The following is an 18,436-nucleotide window of genomic DNA, read 5'->3' on the forward strand; positions in this document are numbered from 1 at the left end:
TGGTGCAAAATGTCAGTGTATGCAGAAGACACAGCTTGGAGAAGGTTTGCTTGTTTGTTTCTTTGCTGGATCAGCTCCCAGAATGCTCCAGCCAACAGGGCCAGTGGGGGACTCTGCGAGATGCCAGTCAAAGCAGGAACATTTCCAAGCTCAGAGAGAAAGAAACACACAGACAACCCTACTAAAGACTTTGCGATATACAACCCTTGCCACTCTCTTGCCATAATGGTAAGGGATGCTTTTCCACGGCAATTAAAAATATAAATTAAAGCATCAGGAATGCAGTATAATAAACCAGTTGTCATTTGCTGCCACCTCTATTCTGGATTATAAAGCATCGGATTTGGCTTTGTAAACTATAAACAGTTTGTTTTACAATATACAATATTGTATGTATTCAGCCTTCACAATACTGGCAGGAAGGACACACAATCATTTTTTCCCTCCCCATCCATAGTGCACTAGAGTTAGATGCAGCAACAGATCCTTCTAAAAAGGTAAATAACTGAAGAAGCAGATGCTGTCCACGCAGCCTTTGCTTTCAAAAACGCTGCTTACTAGACTCCCCAAGGGCACTCCCCAGAGATGATGGCATTTGTTGGACTTCTAATTAAAAGGAAGGAAGGAAAAATGTTACACTGAACATGACACCAGGGAGGCTGATCCTCCCTCTGCCAAGCCAAGTTGTTTTGTTCACAAAAGAATCTTACCACTGGGCATTCCAGTAATAAAGCATCCTCTATTTTTTGTGATTTAGGGCATGCTGGTATTTGGTAAATAATCCTCGGCTCTTGTGTGATGCTGAGAGAGAGAGAGAGAGAGAAAAGAATTCAGTTGTATCACTTCCTATGCTATCATAAACCACTTCCAAGTCTCCCTGCATCCTGCCTTCAGGTCCTTCCCCACACTTGGTGGTGATTTGTCCTCACCTGTCTCTCCCATCCTTCTAGCAAAAGGTCCAGCTGTAGCCTGGCCATTTGCCATCACATATAAAGAGACTGGGCTGCAGAGCCAGGGGTTGGGGGTTCCAATTCCCCAATGTGGCTCCTGGGAGAAGAGCCACCCTATGTAGCCTTGGGCAAGCTGCACAGTCCCAGGGCGCCCAAGAAGAAGGGAATGGGGAACCACGTGTGTATTCTTTTCTTGGAAAACTCTGAAATAGGGTCACCATAAAGCAGAACTGAGTTGGCAGCATGCAACTATTATTATATAAAGATTGCTACCTAATATAATCACTGTTAATACTTGTTGGACAGTTGAGATATGAGAGTATATATACCCTGTTTCCCCAAAAATAAGACCTAACTTGAAAATATGCCCTAGTATGATTTTTCAGGATGCTTGTAATATAAGCCCTACCCCAAAAATAAGCCCTAGTGAAGTGAAACCCCGCCCTCCACCATTGTGCAGCAAACAGAAGAAAATGACAGGACTGTATTTGAATATATGTAGATGATTGTACATAAAAAAAAAACATCCCCTGAAAATAAGCCCTAATGTGTTTTTTGGAGTAAAAATTAATATAAGACCCTGTCTTATTTTTAGGGAAACACGGTATACAGTGGTGCCTCGCTTAACGAGCGCACCGCATAACGACGAAATCGCATAGCGATCTGTTTTTTCGGATCGCTAATGCGATCGCTCAACGTTTTTCTAATAGGGCAAAATTCGCTTTGCGAAGACCGGTAAGCGTTTCGCTTACCGATCTTCGCAAAACGAAGCCCGACGATCAGCTGTTCGGCGGCCAAAATGGCCGCCGGAAGCCCGGAAATGGCCCAAAATGGCCGCACGCAGCGTTTTCGTGCCCTCGTTAAGCGAGGCGAGGGCGCGAAAATGGCTGCCAGCCATTAAGAAGCTTCGCTGAACGGTGAGTATTTGGCCCATTTGGAACGCATTAAACCATGTTTAATGCGTTCCAATGGAAATCCCTGCCCCGTTCAACAATGCTTCAGCATAGCGAAGGTTAATCCGGAACGGATTAACCTCGCTATGCGAGGCACCACTGTATATATATATTCTGTCATATATATTTTCTCATCTCTCTCTCTCTCAACTGTTCAACAAGCATTAACAATGATTAGGACAGAAGAAGTGTCCAAAACATAACGGAAGGGGTATGGCTGTCAGCCATTTGTGTCTCTGCCACCACTCCCTTTTCATGTGAAAGGCTCAAACTGTTTCAGCTTTTCCATGAAAAGGAGATGTTCCCAATTCGTTTGCTTAGGAAGGAGCATTCTGCAGCATTCCAATCTCTTGTGGTGCTGCAGAGAATTTATCCGATCCTGTGGCTGTAATCCCAGGCATAACTACTTGGAATGAAGTCATCTAGTGAGAATGGGGAATGCCCCATAGCCAGCAGAGCCACTGATGAGGAAAAATGGGATCTGCATTTCAACAATATCCAATGGGATCTGCACTGCTACATTAAAAGAAGAAGGTGGTACTTTACGTAAATGGAGCAACTATAAATTTGGCACCAGCTGTTTAGACTTTCTGACTGTTCATACAGAAGTTCTAAGGTGCTTTTTTGAGCTAGCCATTCTCCACTGCTTTTGAAGACTCCATTTTACCAATATGTCTGCATGAGACAACTTTATAAGAAGTGAAAGAATAAATACCGATTTGTTTAAAAAAATCATAACATTACCTGCTCACACAGCAGCGATAATTGTCAAAATAAACCTTTCCACTTTGATAAACTATTGGAGATGTAGAATGAGTTGTCCAAACTTTCTTGAATGTTGTACTTTCCTGAAATAAATCACAGGGTTGTGTAAAATCCTCTGGCTTAAAAAGATAGAACTAAAATGACAGTATCAGTCAATTATTTCTATTGTTTTGCTGTGAATGCAAAAGATACTCCCATTTTACCTAAAGGTTCCTAGAAACGCAGATTCATTTACATGATTTTAAATAACCATAAATGATCATAAACATGTGTTATTTTTTCCCTAACATTAACTATATATATATATTGCAACAATTAGCTGTCTCTATAAATGCTAATGTTAATGAACAGGAGTTTGACCTTTAAATGTAATGTCATAATTCTTAACTGTGATAAGAAGGGGAAAAAAGGAAATGCAGAAATCAACAATTCAGAGAAGCATTTCTCCAGGATGTATATTGAGGGCTGGGAATAACTAATACCAAACCATTAGCAGGGCTAATGATAGGACATTTGGGAGTCACCCATTTATTGGGCTGCTGTAGGTTGGAGGCAACTTATGGCACATCAAGAACAGCAAAAAGGGACCTTTGGCACAGCTTTGCAGCCAATGAGTCTGCAGTCTTGAACTTGTATTCCCAAGACTGTGACTCCCACCAACTTCACATACTAAACATTTTTGACCTAGAAGGCATTTCAGGGTTGGAAACAGTGCTAAGTCCATGCATGGATGATTAGAAAACATGGTCCACATGTGGATTTCCATTTGAGTTCCTACATAACAAACTGAACTGTGGACTTCGGTAGCAGTTACCTGACATATCAGCTTCCTCAGGATTCCCATGTTTTTCCTGTAAACAACGCCAGCATCTTTGGTGTAAAATCCCTGTGACCTTCTGGTGAGCAGGCAGCAGACACTGTGGATTTGAAAGGAGTGCCGTCTTGCTGTGGCAGATGAGGAAGAGGAGCTGGAAAACATCGTGATGAAACATCCAACTTGTGCTTTGGTTATGGCTCATTCAGAGGGTGCCCTTCAGCGTTCAGTTCCCTCAGTTAAAAACAGAAGAGTTGTCACATAAGTTAAGTCTTTGTACAAGAACACACACGTTTGGTGAAAACTCAGTCCTATTTTGCTCCAGAGCGACTATGCTCTCAGAAGCTACAATCCTACCATCCCTTACTCGAGTGTAAGTCCCACTGAATGCCGTGATGGTTCCGATGGAAGTGATGGGAGTCTTGGAGAACAATTATAACATGTTGAGTCCACTTTCACTGCCACTTCTCATCTCTTGCAGAAACGTTTTTCTGTCCATCCCTGAAATAAAGCATAAAATTCACCAAACTACTGTACATGCCTATCCCCAGATTCTTCAGGATGGAGCCACAACTATTAAAGTGCAATCAAACTGCTAGAACAGCATAGTGCAGATGATCTGAACCTGATTAGAAGACTCCACACCCTTTGGTTATTGAAAGGGTGGCTCAGAGGCAGAGCAGAGAGGGTGACCTCCCTCCCCAAAAGTGATCTGCTGAGTCTTCTAATCAGACCACGTTGTTTTGACACTTTCATCAACCCAAAACGTTTCTCTCTCCCGTCTTCACCCCATCCATTGACCTACTTTTAACCTTGCCAGTGGGATCTGGTACAAAATCTGCCATTTTCCGATGCACTTACTTGGGGGGGGGGGACCTGAACAGATTGAGACTAACTTCAGAGGAAGCACGCATAAGGTAGGGCACGCATTTCACTCGCCATGAGCATTTATTACATCTGTGATGAAGGACAGGGTGGCTTTGAGAAACACCCCAACAGTGCAACTCTGACCTCGTGGCGCAGTGGTTTAAACGCTGTACTGCAGCTAAAACTGTGCTCACGACCTGGGGTTCAAATCCCAGGTAGCCGGCTCAAGGTTGACTCAGCCTTCCATCCTTCTGAGGTCGGTAAAATGAGTACCCAGCTTGCTGGGGGGGCAATGTGTAGCCTGTATAATTAAAAATTGTAAACCGCCCGGAGAGTGCTTGTAGCACTATGGGGCGGTATATAAGTCCAATAAATAAATAAAATAAATAAATATTTGCTCAGAATTATGCCATATTCAGCCTCAAGGGGTACGATCCACTCAATCTAGCAAAACTTTTGAGTTAAAAGGCACAAGCGATGCTGCCTTTTGAAAGGAGGGAGGCTTAAACACCCCATTCCAGACTGCACATTTGTTTCTTGTTTAGTCGCTAAGTCTAAGTCGTGTCCGACTCTTCGTGACCCCATGGACCAGAGCATGCCAGGCCCTCCAGTCTTCCACTGCCTCCCGGAGTTGGGTCAGATTCATGTTGGTCCTTTTGATGACACTATCCAGCCATCTCATCCTCTGTCATCCCCTTCTCCTCTTGCCTTCAAACTTTCTCAACATCAGGGTCTTTTCCAGGGAGTCTTTTCTTCTCATGAGATGGGACTCTCAAGAGTCTCCTCCAGAACCACAATTCAAAAGCATCAGTTCTTCTTTATGGTCCAGCTCTCACTTCCATACATTGCTATTGGAAAAACCATAGCTCTGACTATGTGGACCTTGGTTGGCAAGGTGATGTCTCTGCTTTTTAAGATGCTGTGGAGGTTTGGCATCATTTTCCTCCCGGGAAGCAAGTGTCATTTAATTTCGTGGCTGCTATCGCCCTCTGCAGTGATCATGGAGCCCAAGAAAGTAAAATCTGTCACTGTCTTCATATTTTCCCCTTCTATTTCCCAGGAGGTGATGGGACCAGTGGCCATGATCTTAGCTTTTTTGATGTTGAGCTTCAGACCATTTTTTGCACTCTCCTGTTTCACTCTCATTAAGAGGTCCTTTAATTCCTCCTCACTTTCTGCCATCAGAGTGGTATCATCTGCACACCTGAGGTTGTTGATATTTCTTCCAGCAATCTTAATTCTGGTTTGGGATTCATCCAGTCTTGCCTTTCGCATGATGTATTCTGCATGTAAGTTAAACAAGCAGGCAGACAGTATACAGCCCTGTTGTACTCCTTTCCCAATTTTGAAATAATCATTTGTTCCATATCCAGTTCTAACTGTTGCTTCCTGTCCCACATAGAGATTTCTCAGATTTCTGTGGGACTTGCCATAGTTTGTTGTGGTCCACACAGTCAAAGGCTTTTGTGTAGTTAAGGAAGCAGAAGATGTTTTTCTGGAACTCTCTGGCTTTCTCTATAATTCAGCACATGTTAGCAATTTGGTCTCTGGTTCCCCTGCCCCTTCAAATTCCAGCTTGTACTTCTGGGAGCTGTCAGTCCAGATACTGATGAAGCCTACCTTGTAGGATTTTGAGCATAACCTTGCAAGTGTGAAATGAGTGCAATTGTATGGTAGTTGGAGCATTCTTTAGCACTGCCCTTTTTGTGATTGGAATGTAGACTGATCTTTTCCAGTCCTCTGGCCACTATTGGGTTTTCCAAACTTGCTGGCATATTGAGTGTAGCACCTTAACAGCGTCATCTTTTAAGATTTTAAATAGTTCAACAGGAATGCCATCACTTCCACTGGCCTTGTTGTTAGCCAGGCTTTCTAAGGCCCACTTGACTTCACTCTCCAGGATGTCTGGCTCAAGGTCAGCAACCACACTAAATCTGGGTTGTCTGGGACATCCAGATTTCTCTGGTTTAATTCCTCTGTGTATTCTTGCCACCGCTTCTTGAGGTCTTCTGCTTCTGTGAGGTCCCTGCCATTTTTGTCCTTTATCATGTCAATCTTGGCACAAATGTTCCTTTAACATCTCCAATTTTCTTGAACAGATCTCTCCTTTTTCCCTTTCTATTATTTTCCTCTATTTCTTTGCACTGTTCATTTAAGAAGGCCCTCTTGTCTCTCCTTGCTATTCTTTGGAAGTCTATATTCCATTTTCTGTAACTTTCCCTATCTCCCTTGCATTTTGTTTCCCTTCTCTTCTCTGCTATTTGTAAGGCCTTGTTGAACATCCACTTTGCTTTCTTGCATTTCCTTTTCTTTGGGATGGTTTTTGTTGCTGCCTCCTATACAACATTACGTGCCTCCATCCATAGTTCTTCAGGCACTCAGTCCACCAAATCGAGTTCCTTAAATCTGTTCTTCACTTCCACTGTGTATTCAAAAGGGATTTGGTTTACATTATATCTGACTAGCCCAGTGGTTGTTCTTACCTTCTTCAGTTTAAGCTTGAGTTTTGCTATAAGAAGCTGATGATCAGAGCCACAATCAGCTCCAGGTCTTGTTTTTGATGACTGCATAGAGCTTCTCCAACTCCAGAGAAAATAATCAATCTGATTTCGGTATTGCCCATCTCGTGATGTCCATGTGTAGAGTCGCCTCTTGTGTTGTTGGAAAAGAGTGTTTGTGATAACCAGCTTGTTCCCTTGACAAAACTCTATTAGCCTTTGCCCTGCTTCATTCTGAATTCCAAGGCCAAACTTACCTGCGTTCCTTTTATCTCTTGACTCCCTACTTTAGCATTCCAGTCCCCTATAATGAGAAGAACATCTTTCTTTGGTGTCAGTTCTAGAAGGTGTTGCAAGTCTTCATAGAAGTGGTCAATTTCAGCCTCTTCAGCATCGGTGGTTGGTGCATAAACTTGGATTACAGTGATGTTGAAAGGTCTGCCTTGGACTCGCATTGAAATCATTCTCTCATTTTTGAGATTGTATCCCATTAACAGCTTTTCCCACTCGTTTTTTGACGGGATTCTTGCCCACAATACTAGATATGATAATCGTCTGAATTGAATTCACCCATTCCCGTCCATTTCAGTTCACTGATGCCCAGGATGTCAATGTTTATTCTTGCCATCTCCTGTTTGACCACCTCCAGCTTCCCAAGGTTCATAGATCTTACATTCCAGGTTCCTATGCATTTTTTTCTTTGCAGCATCGGACTTTCCTTTCACTTCCAGGCACGTCCACAGCTGAGTGTCCTTTCGGCTTTGGCCCAACCACTTCATTAGCTCTGGAGCTACTTGTACTTGTCCTCCGCTCTTCCTCAGTAGCATGTTGGGCGCCTTTCGACCTGAGTCATATCTTTTAGCCTTTTAGATATTACTCTTCCAGAGTCATATCTTTTAGCCTTTTCTTTCTGTTCATGGGATTTTCATGGCAAAGATACTGGAGTGGCATTGCCAATTCCTACTCCAGGTAGATTGTGTTTAGTCGGAACTCTGCACTATGTCCTGTCCGTCTTGGGTGTCCCTGCACGGCATAGCCCATAGCTTCTCTGAGTTACACAAGCCCCTTTGCCACGACAAGGCAGCAATCTGTGAAGCACTACACATTAGGCCACTATAAACAACCACAGGCGTATTTCTCTCCCCTCATCTTTGTCTCCCGTAGCCAGCATGTGCATAGAAGCAACCCACAACAACAGCAAAGACGCGCGATTACAAACCTGGCTCCTTTCTCGCGCTCCCTCCTCCTCCTCCTCCATAGACACATCTTTCCGCCGGTGCTCCACAATGCTCCCTGGGAAAAGTAGTTTCCATTTAGAGGCCCGTAACGGGGCCCTAGGCCGCTTAAAACTACAACTCCCAGAAGGAACCGCTCTTCCCTTCGCTTTCCGCCCATACACGTGTTCCTTTGGTTTCGCAAGGGCCGTCAGTGAGGAAGGGGGGGGGAGGTCGTCCGAAGAGGGCACGGGGGAGTTGCAGGGACGGTTCCCCGGCACGTTGCACGGGCGACCCTCCCTGGCCTGTTTTTCGAAAAGACGAGGCCATTTAACTTTTCTTTTTCTTACTCATCCAATTCGTTAATGCTATGATTTGAGAAGGAAGTTTTAGACTCTCTGAAAATCCTTCCGTGTTAACGTGGTATTTGACGTTTCAAAGGTATGGCTTTCCCTCCTTGGACTCGACGTGGAAGGGATGGGTTTCGAATTACCCCGATGAAAGAGGAGTCCTTGGATTCACACGTTCAGTTTTGGGTTTGTAAGCGAGTTAGGCTAGGATATCATCCAACTTTATTGTAGTCCCCTGTCTCTGTTCTACCATCCCCCTCTACCCGCCGCTTTCTCCCACTCAGCTTCAGGCACCCACCACGCGCGTGGCTTTCTTCCTTTACACTTGATCCTCACGACAGCCTGGTGAGGTAGGTCGGTCAGACTGTGAAGGAAAGGAAAGAAAGTGGCCCCAGGTGAGTCAGTGGTTGCTTGGCATGAGCTGAGACAGGTTCTCAGAATCCCAGGTGCAAAAGGAGAGCCAAAGGGAACCTCTCTAGGAAGCAGTACACCTGTGCTCCTTTGCTTTCTGTTCTTAATGACCCATTAAAGGTATCACCTGTCCCTGTATTTTTAAGAGTAGAACCTCCTCCTAAACTGAATGGGGCTTGTTTCTCCATAAAATTCACAAATCTCAGGCTATAGCTTGAACTTTTGTCACGCATGAGACACACTGGGCATATGCCAGGTTCGGTGGTCTTGCCTCTTGAAAGGTTCTCATGAAGTATGGCTGAAGAAGGCTTCTGCCCCCAAGGGAGTAACTTCTTCACGAGATCAGAGCTTTCCTTTAGGTGGGATCTGGTTTTGATCTCCAAAATCCGAAGCTGTGTGAGTGAGGCCACAGTGTCTTGCAAGGGCCCAGTGCTGAAGCTAATTGGATTAAGTGTTAGTGCGGCTTACAGGTGAACCTGGGAGCAAATCCCATCATGTTCAACTGCGGGAGTTTGTGTAAAGTAGACACACATCAGTTTGCACATAAGGGGCTTTTATTCGTTGCAGCCTAATTATGGAATATCTATCTCAGGAAGATTTGCTTGGCACAAACATTGTTTTGTTTTAGGAGAGTTTAGTCATGTTTGTCTGGAAGTGGTCGTGCTGGTGTATTCAGTCATGCTGCTATTGTGTCTGTTTTATTTGTATTTATGGTTGCTTGACTGTTTTAGTCAGAGCCTGTTCACCACCTTGAAGCCAGTAAAGTAGAATGGAACCACAGACATATTTTAAATTACTGCTTTGCTCCATATTGTTTGAACCTAAATCCTGTTTTGGTCAAAATTTACATTTGACCTAAAGATTAATTTTGTTCTCTTGCCTTGCATTAAGACTCGGCAGTTGGGTGTTACCTAGTCAAAAAGATTTCGTCAATTGATCAGAAGAATTTGGCAAAGTTGATCAATTAACAAAATCCTTTTCAACCAAGCAGATGCCATATCTCAGCATTTAGTATAAGACTGACAGATGACAAACTTGGAAGAAACAGTGTAGCTCTAATAGCGAGGTGAGATGTACCAGAAGCAATTAGTGGATATAATTTATTCATTTATTTCAAATATTTATATATCGCCTGACTTAGTGCCAAGCAGTACTCCAGGCAGCTTACAATTAAAAGCAGGAAAAATGTAATTCTTAAACCCACCCCACAAACCCAAGATTAAGCTTTCAAATGCAAGTAATGAGCAAACTAATTAAAGCCAAACTGATGGTGTGGGATCAGGTCAGGAGAGGATATTGTATTCTTAAATGTTGTTCTACGGATTGGCTCAGGAAAGGATTCCTTAAATGTTTCTCTAAAAAAAAAGGAATGTTTTCAGCATCCTCTTGAAGTTTCGGAGGGAGGGGGGCCTGACACAGCTCCAGTGGGAACCCATTCCATAATGATGGGGCCACAGCTGAGGAGGTTCAGTTTCTAGCAGTGGTCTTCTGTACCTCCCTTGGTGTGGCCGCCCACAAGAGTAGAGCCTGCAAAGATCACGTGATGGGAGCCCAAGTTCTGAAGGAAAGATTCTCCAACAAGTCGTGAGGTCCTAAACCACTAAGGGCTTTGTAGATTAATTCAAAGTCTGACCGTATAATATCCACTAAATTTCTTGGAAAGCCTTCCCCACATGACCATTATCCCGGTCTGTATTCTAGCTGCAAATGCTGAAGAAGAAATTGAGAGCTTTTATGCAAATGCTCGGAGGGAAACTGATCACGCAACGAAACAGGATGTGCAGATAACCATAGCAAAAGCATTCCCTACAAAAAAGTAGGGAATAAAGCAGAACCAAATATTTTCAGAAAATCTGACCTAGGATTGAGAAACTAAACAGGAGAGCAGTTAGTAGAATCCCAAGAAACCAATGATTTGTTTATTGCAAACACATGCTTTTGGCAACTTAACAGGCAGTTGTACACTTCAGTGTCACCAGGTGCCCAATATAGCAGTATAGTCAAATATTGTAGACTATATAATTGGAAACAAGAAAAACCTTTATTTTTCCCCCTAAGGAACTATATGGTCTAGCTGCACTGGGGGGAAGGCTGATGCTTATAGTAAGTGGTTTTCTGTTCAAAAGAGGACTAGAAATTATTATGGAAAACATGCCAACTTAAAACCCAAGTGTCTGCCGCTTTTTAAAATAAAGTTCTCCCTCCTCTATGCTAAGCATGATCTTGACTATTCACTATTAGATGCTGCCTCCTCTCAGCCCAGTTGCTGGCACTGAGCACAGCACAGCCCTTCCACACACAGATTGATTCCTGGCATGCACACCCCAAGCAGCTCAACAATGGTGTGGTAGCGGTCAATGACTCTTTGTGATCTGGTATAAAGATCTATGAGTAGGTCCTGATCTGGAAGGTCACTCGTAATCTAGGTCAGTGGTTCTTAACGTGGGCGATAATGTCCCCCAGGGGGCGATTTCATTTTTCAGGGGGGCAGTAGAACGAAAAGGGGCGGTGTGGGGGCGCTGGAGCAGAAGGGGGCGGTAGGGGGGCGCTGGAGCAAGCCAAACCTGTGAAAATGGCTGCAGCCTTTTTACAGTGTGCATGAATATATATTTTCCTCCAATCTTAATTTAGTTTCAGAGTTTTTGTCTTGAAATTTTTAGTTCCTGCATTGCGGTTTGTTTTTATGCCCTTTTTATGCTGTATTTCTTTTTGCATCTTAAAATTCGCTTGCAACTAAATTATTAAATGTTACTTTTTGGGGGCATTTCATTTTCTTGGAATTGAATTTTGTTTTCAGGGGTCATTGGATTTAAGTGTCTTAAATAAATAAACAAACAAACAAACAAACAAACAAACAAACAAACAAACAAACAAACAAATATCATCACCATGGGGAGGGGGGGCGATGATAACTTCCTCAATGGCTCAAGGGGGCGTTTCTTTCAAAAAGGTTAAGAACCACTGATCTAGGTAGCCAGTTCCATGACCTAGAAGAAGGGCTGCTAAAGTTTGGCTGTATGTGTGTTCTGAGCCAGAGTGCTAGGAAATTGCAATATGAATCATAGAAGTGTTGGAGGTTGTGCTGATCATTTCAGGCATGCAATGTTCAAGTACTGTATGTAGCTTTTGTTTTTAAAAATCCATGATGCACTTTTGGAAATATCTCTGGGAGAAAGGGGGGGTGCAATGCATGCACACATGTGTACAAACACACACACAAACACACACACACACACACACACACTCCCCATCTTTCACTAGGTAGCCTTTGTATTAAAGCAAACAATTGAAACCAACAGATCTTGAATGTACTGTGTTTCACAGTCTTTGTCTGGCAGACACAGGGAAAGTTGCATTCTGCTTCTTTCGAGGCAAATGTCACCGCTTCAAAAAAGAAATTTGCTAACTAGAGCCATTCTTGGAGCTTTGTGAGTTCACTTATCTCTCCTGTATTTGGAGGGGGGAAAACTATCTCAGTCATCCAGTCTTAGGATCCTATAGGTTCATAGCTAATAACAGTTTAAGTCTAAGATGATCTGTTTTGTCAGATGGGACGGCAGTCTCAATTTAATGTGAAAGTTAATGTGGGTGACTTGTACATCTATAGGCCAGTTTTCCTTCATGCTTTTAGAGTACGGTAATTCAAACACTTGGTCAGGCAAGTCCTTGGGCAACCTGGTGGATATTGCCAGTTGTCTAGGAGCCTGTCTTCCCCGCCGGGTCATTGTGAGAATGGAAGAGGAGAGCCATGTGCACTACTTTGAGTTCATTGAAGACTATAAATGTAACAAACTTGTGTGTGAAAGAGGATGAAAATGGTGGCAGAGGAGTGGAACTGCCAGAATCCCCCTCCCTGCATGTTTTATTTCATCTGGCTTGATCAAGCCTAAATTGGGCTTGTGACTTAGGTTGGATGCCCCAGTCAGCCGGGGGGGAGGTATCATTTACATTGATCCCCATACGTCATCCCCTTTTACAGTGGGATGCCAATGCAGCTGGGAGTGAGTAACCCAACCAGCTTTGGGTGGTATGCTTGTCATGATGTCCAGACCCAGCACCCTGGTTCTTTTCTTACTCATCAGGCCAAAGAAATGAACTAACCACTGCCATGAGTTCTGGACGAAGAGCCAGGTAAAGAAGCTGTGTTGGGAGAACCCTAAACAGGAGGCCCATGGGCCAATCTGTTCATTCCCACTGCCACCAGCACTCCATTGTAGTGAGTTTGGGCAACGTGCACCACCAGCATGGCTGCTTTGTTTGTGATAAGTATGAATTCTCAAGGTCACTATAAGAATGGTTCCGACTTGAGAGTACAGAACACACACATGGCTTATCACGACTTTCGACCAGACCCAGTCTGCACTGAACATCCCTGCGAAAGAAAAACAAAAAACACAAACAACAACCCACAAATAAATTACATCAATTGAATCGGATATTATTGGCTGCAAGGACTGCTGTCTGTACTGTTGGCATTTCACTTCCCTTTGACCTCTCTCTTTCTAATCCCGACCCACACATCCAGGCCTGTGTATATAAATCTGTCAACCTGAGGTAACATTGTAAGGATGTGATGAAGTCAGCGATGTCAGCAGAAGCTTGTGCCACAATGAATTGCTTCATCTTTAAGGTACCACAAAGACCTTTCCTTTATGGCAGACCTCCCTGTCCACACTTCTAGAAGATGAAATTGTTGACTTGCAGGAAATCTGGACTTCTGTTTAATTTTATTTTCAGGAATTTCATTCAAATGCGGTTCATCAGAAGACTGTCTGCATGCTATTGGAAGAACAACAGGTTTTCCCAGAGGTTCCAAAGTAATGGGCGACCAACTGCTCCCTTGGGGTCTCGATTTTTGCTGGACCCAGATAAAGTTTTTGACCATAACATGTGGTAAGATTAATAGGCTCATTGTAGGCAAACATACAACCTTTAGAGTTTCGAGGCCAAGAACTCTAAAACTCAACAGCAGTTTTGCATGCCTTCCTGTTGTTCATAGTCCTATTCTGGCATTAAGCCTGAAAGCATATAGGGCCAAAACTGTGCTGGTGGCATGTGGATGCAGGTAAGTACTGGCCCTGTGTCCCCATCTAGAAATAAGGTTGTGTCCATTGTGAAGGTCTGCACTTGGGGGCATCTGATAAGGTGGAACTTCCAAGCACAAAAACTGTGAAAGGTCATTTTACCGAAAGAGCTAAGAAGCCCATTTGCAGACGTTCATGATGACTGTGGAGAAGCTTGCCTTTCTTCCATGTGGAGTAGTGAGCTGGGGGCAGTAGTGCTCACAAGGGCATGCCCCTCACCCACCCATGTGCAATAAGCTTAGTGCCTGAAGAGATTTAGTTTGTTGCTTCCAGAGCAGTGAAGTTTGTTTTGAGATTCATGAGGTAATCTCAGTAGCAGTTGAACCTAGTTTGGAATGTATTTACAGCTTATTGTGAGTGACCAGTTAGAGAGAGAACCTGAGATACAAATGAAACGTGTTGCTTCATTCTTTTTCGGTTTATTTAGGGCACATCTGGGAGTCACCGAGGGAACAGGTCGTATGTGGCCTCAAGGCTTTTAGGGTCCCCGTGTGCCCCATTTTTAGGCAAAAAAGAAAGAGTTGCACCTGTCAAATCTGTAGGCAATGCAGTTCTCCTTGAAAATAGTGAACTCTCACTACTCCTATTAGATTAGATTAGGCATCCTTCAGTCTCGAGAGACTGTGGTATCGTGCTCTGAATGGAGAACTTGGAACAGCGTCTGGTGGTGGCTGAGGAGGCCAATTCGAGAGTGACAATCCCTTCTACGCTGAAGACAAATACAATCTGTCCCCTGTCCAGCTCCCTGGTTTTGCTGGTTTCGGGACTGCTCCTATAACAGCTTAAAAATAACCTAGAAATTCCTTGGGAAGGGCTGGTGCAGCCAATGGTGGTGTGGCTTGGATGAAAGTGGATCTTGAACTCTGTTGTTGTCCATCCCATTGTAGAGAGACCACCCATTGCTATCCAGGTGTCTGTCAAACCAAAGGCCATCTTTTAGTATTAGATGCCATGCACGATTTTTCTCTGATCTGTCGTGCATGTTTAAAAGGACCATGAGTGCCATTTCTTTCAGCCTTAAAAGCCACATAATAGACAACATTGCAGACTGGAATCCATTATAATCAGCATTTTCAACTACCTAAACAGAGAGCACCAGGGGGTTGAAACTAGGAAATGGCAGAATCCAAGGGAGGTGATTTTAAGTAATTTGAGTGGATGCCTTTTTTCACCATTATGAAGATGTCAGTGATGGATCTTCTGTTACTGTATTTTAAGAATCTAGAGCACAGAGAATTTGAACATGTCTACGTTGAAACCACCGATGGATGTAATGATGGGAGGGAGTTCACTTCATTCAGAATAGGTTGGGAGTAAGCCCTTGTGGGCTTCTTCCCACACCCAGAAAGGACAAGTGAAGCATTGGCAGTGAAGCAGTGCTCCACTACAATCTTGTGGGCTGTGGCTACAAATGTTCTGGTGGCATGGAAGGGGCAACTGTGAGCAGGCCTGTGGGTGGTGGATGAGTTACCACTTGAGACAATGGCTCACTGAGGCTTATAACAGGGCCAGACCCATCAGCGGCTCATCATTTCACACCTCTGGCAAGCGCAGTCACTCAGCTGCCTGTGGTATTGAGGGTGAGAGACCAGGGGTTCCCCTAATCCTTTTTCTCCTTTGGCTGTGGCTCCACTCAGCGCTGTTGTGTGCACCTCCCCCCCCCCATAAATTTCTTGAGAGGAGATGCAGTCCATGATAGAAGGATGTCACCACCTCCCCAACCGATTAAGCCATGCGGAATTAAGGAGATTATTCTCATTTATTAGTGGGCCATGACGTGTGGCACAAAATGATTAATGGAGGTCAGAATTGTTTCTCTTTTTATTTCTTCACAGACAGAGTTCTTGCTGTACGGAATAAAGGGAATTCTTAATCCCAAGCACTGCCGTCCTTGATAAGGAGCCCTTGGGGTTCTCCTGACGCTGTTGCTCTACTTACTTCTGGAGTCCTTTTTGCAGGGCAAGGGTCGAATGCCCCTCTTTTTAATACAAGTGCCTATATTCCAGATTTTCCATGAATACGGAATATAACTATGCCATTTGAAGTGGTTTGTTATGACCATGTTCCACCTCAGTTTGGATGCAGAGAGTTAAGGGTGTGAATGTTGTGAACTGCCTTGTCGCTTTCCCCTTGAAACATAACCGCTTTTATAGAAGAGCATAGCCTCCACCCAAACCTCCATCACTCTTGCTCCCTCTCATCCTCGCCACTTTCCTCTCTGTGTCTGTCCCTCCCACTACCAAGGCGTGAATTTTTGACTGTGGTTTTTATTGGGGAATGCTGACTGGGCCAGGGATCTCCACCTGAAAACTTAGATGGTTCAGTTCCACTAGGGAACTGAATCATCTTGGAAAATATATGCTGCACCTGAAACTTTTAAGGTATAACATTCCATGATAAGGCACTGTGAAATTGAACTTGACGTATATATTCCTTCAATACGCATTATTATCTTAGCTTTGGTGGAGGTGTGTCATCATAGCAACCCCCTTCCCGCCATGCTGATTGGCTTCTTTGGCGAACCTTAAGGCAAAGCTGTTGTATTGTTGGCTTCTTTGAATTGAAACCTTTGGTGAGTTTAGCACTTTCTCCTTTGTTTTACGAAGCCCGCTACTGTGGTCTGGAATTGGCTTCCATAATCTTTTATTCCAGCCTGGCTGACATGTGAGCGCCATTACTGGGCTAGAGAGATTTAAATCTTTATCCTACTCAAATCCATCTGTTGCATTGTGTAATTAAAGGCTCTATCCAGCCCATCTCTGGATGGTGTGTTTGGTTGCATTTAGCAGCCGACTAACACATGGGAGTGATCATCAAGAGCTCCTAAAAATAAAAAACAGCCGCATCATTCATTTCTCATATTACTCCGTAAGCCTGTTAGGTACATATCTGTACAGCAGGCTTTGACTTACTAAGAGAGTGGAACTTTATAACTATAAATCCGTGGTGAAACGGTGGGCACATCGGGTAACTGGTACGTAATGGGCCAGTGTATCATGTCAACATAATGAATCACTGATCAGATGACACCGAAAAATTATACATTTACCAGCTTGTTTTATATGTATTCAGAAAGAGAAACTATAAAACAGAAGCAGCTCTGCCCTTTGCCATCATTCCACACCAAAGAACGGGTAGAGAGGAAGGCTGTGAAATGTCCCACGGAGAAGGCAATGAAAAGGCAAAGTACCGCAGAGAGATCCAAATGCTCACGTCGTATAGCGGGCACTTAGGAAGGGGCATTATGAGGTATTGGCAGCCGGAGCTGCTGGAATGCTTGATGGAGCCAAAAAGAATATAAGAATGGTGGGAGATCGGGGTGCATCAAGACCTACTTTAAAACCAAGGGGTGCATGTCATGGAATCTAAAATATACAGCGCGGTTTATTGTATGTGGTGCTTAAGGGGGTGGGGAGGGAAAAGGTTATGGAAGCTTTTAAAAATGAGAAGTATTTTTTTTCCTCCTACAATTCCCCTGCCCCCATTTCCCAAGTGTTGTTTCTCTCCCTCCTCCTTTTATTTTTGTTAGGGACCACATCCAATGGTCTCAGGAAGATGAAGAAAGAGCTGCAGAAAAAGCCATAGAAAATTCACTTGTCAGAATCCAGCCAGAGTTACAAGGTAAAACTTCCTTTGAAAAAGTGATTGCTATCATGCAGCCGTTCTTTTGTTTCCACACTGATTTCTAACGCTACCATATCATAATTCCTACTTTCGCATCAACCATGATGAATATTACCTTAATCACCTTTGTTTGCAGTTCTAAGACCTCACTTGGTTCTGTCCTCCAGGCCCTGAGATACTGAACTTGTTGCTCATTGGCCTTTAGTATTATAGGCTGTAATGTTACTGTGTGAATTTAATATAAGCTTTTTATTTAGATTGGATTTTGTAGAAGGCTTTTGGTGGCGTGCCTTTCCTAGAATTAATGACTTTGATCTGAAAAATAGACATTCCGGTTAAAATGAGCCAATCTTTTTAAAAAAATCTTTATCTCAAATAATGCATCCTGGTGTCATGGCCGGATGCACTATGGTAGAAGAGCCATAGAATCAAGGGTGACTGAGAGAATGGAAAAATCAGCAAATGGTAAAGCAAGAAGGGGGAACTTTTTGCAGCCAGGGACTGAATTTCAATCCGGGAAGTGTCTTAGGGGCTGCATTTTGGCATTGGGGTGGTGGTGGATTGAGGGCACCCTTGGGTAAGTGGATCAAATATAAATCTGAACTAGAGGTGGGGGTATTCGTATATGACTATCCCTGCACAGGTGGCATTAACGAGGGCCTGGCCCCACAGGGCCAGACAGTCCACTCACTGATCCACCGCAGATGTGGACTGCGCGATTCTACCAATGGATTCGCAGCTTGTGATCCGCTCCCCACTCCTGGCGGGAGGTGGAAGGACAAGCCTTGTTGCAAGGTCAAGGAGTGGTGAGCGGATCACGCACTGCGGATCCATTGGTAGAATTGCGCGGTCCATGTCTGCGGTGGATTGGTGAATGGACCGTCTGGCCTCATGGTGCTGGATCCT

General features: G+C 43.9%; 2 protein-coding genes across 6 annotated transcripts in view; one reads left to right on the plus strand and one right to left on the minus strand.

Annotated features, from left to right (window-relative positions):
• DCAF17 (DDB1 and CUL4 associated factor 17) overlaps window positions 1-8,200 on the minus strand; it is a 29,312-nt gene extending 21,112 nt beyond the window's left edge. The window contains exons 1-5 of one of the 3 annotated variants that reach the window (XM_072979907.2): window positions 8,067-8,200; window positions 3,850-3,983; window positions 3,483-3,716; window positions 2,648-2,751; window positions 711-801 (exon numbers count right to left, since the gene is read on the minus strand). In XM_072979907.2, the coding sequence (XP_072836008.2) occupies window positions 711-801; window positions 2,648-2,751; window positions 3,483-3,647 (360 nt within the window). In that variant the 5' untranslated portion in view covers window positions 3,648-3,716; window positions 3,850-3,983; window positions 8,067-8,200. Of the gene's footprint in view, window positions 1-710; window positions 802-2,647; window positions 2,752-3,482; window positions 3,984-8,066 lie in introns of all 3 variants that reach the window. The other 2 variants (XM_020806697.3, XM_072979910.2) reach the window with 2 other exon arrangements.
• A 40-nt stretch (window positions 8,201-8,240) lies between these two features.
• METTL8 (methyltransferase 8, tRNA N3-cytidine) overlaps window positions 8,241-18,436 on the plus strand; it is a 38,117-nt gene continuing 27,921 nt past the window's right edge. Inside the window, exons 1-4 of one of the 3 annotated variants that reach the window (XM_072979940.2) lie at window positions 8,284-8,502; window positions 13,348-13,452; window positions 13,560-13,715; window positions 17,436-17,527. In XM_072979940.2, coding sequence (XP_072836041.2) covers window positions 13,573-13,715; window positions 17,436-17,527 — 235 coding nt within the window. In that variant the 5' untranslated portion in view covers window positions 8,284-8,502; window positions 13,348-13,452; window positions 13,560-13,572. Of the gene's footprint in view, window positions 8,503-13,346; window positions 13,453-13,559; window positions 13,716-17,435; window positions 17,528-18,436 lie in introns of those variants that run through there. The other 2 variants (XM_072979917.2, XM_072979923.2) reach the window with 2 other exon arrangements.

This window comes from Pogona vitticeps, chromosome 1 (genome assembly GCF_051106095.1).
Source record: "Pogona vitticeps strain Pit_001003342236 chromosome 1, PviZW2.1, whole genome shotgun sequence".
Taxonomy (NCBI): domain Eukaryota; kingdom Metazoa; phylum Chordata; class Lepidosauria; order Squamata; family Agamidae; genus Pogona; species Pogona vitticeps.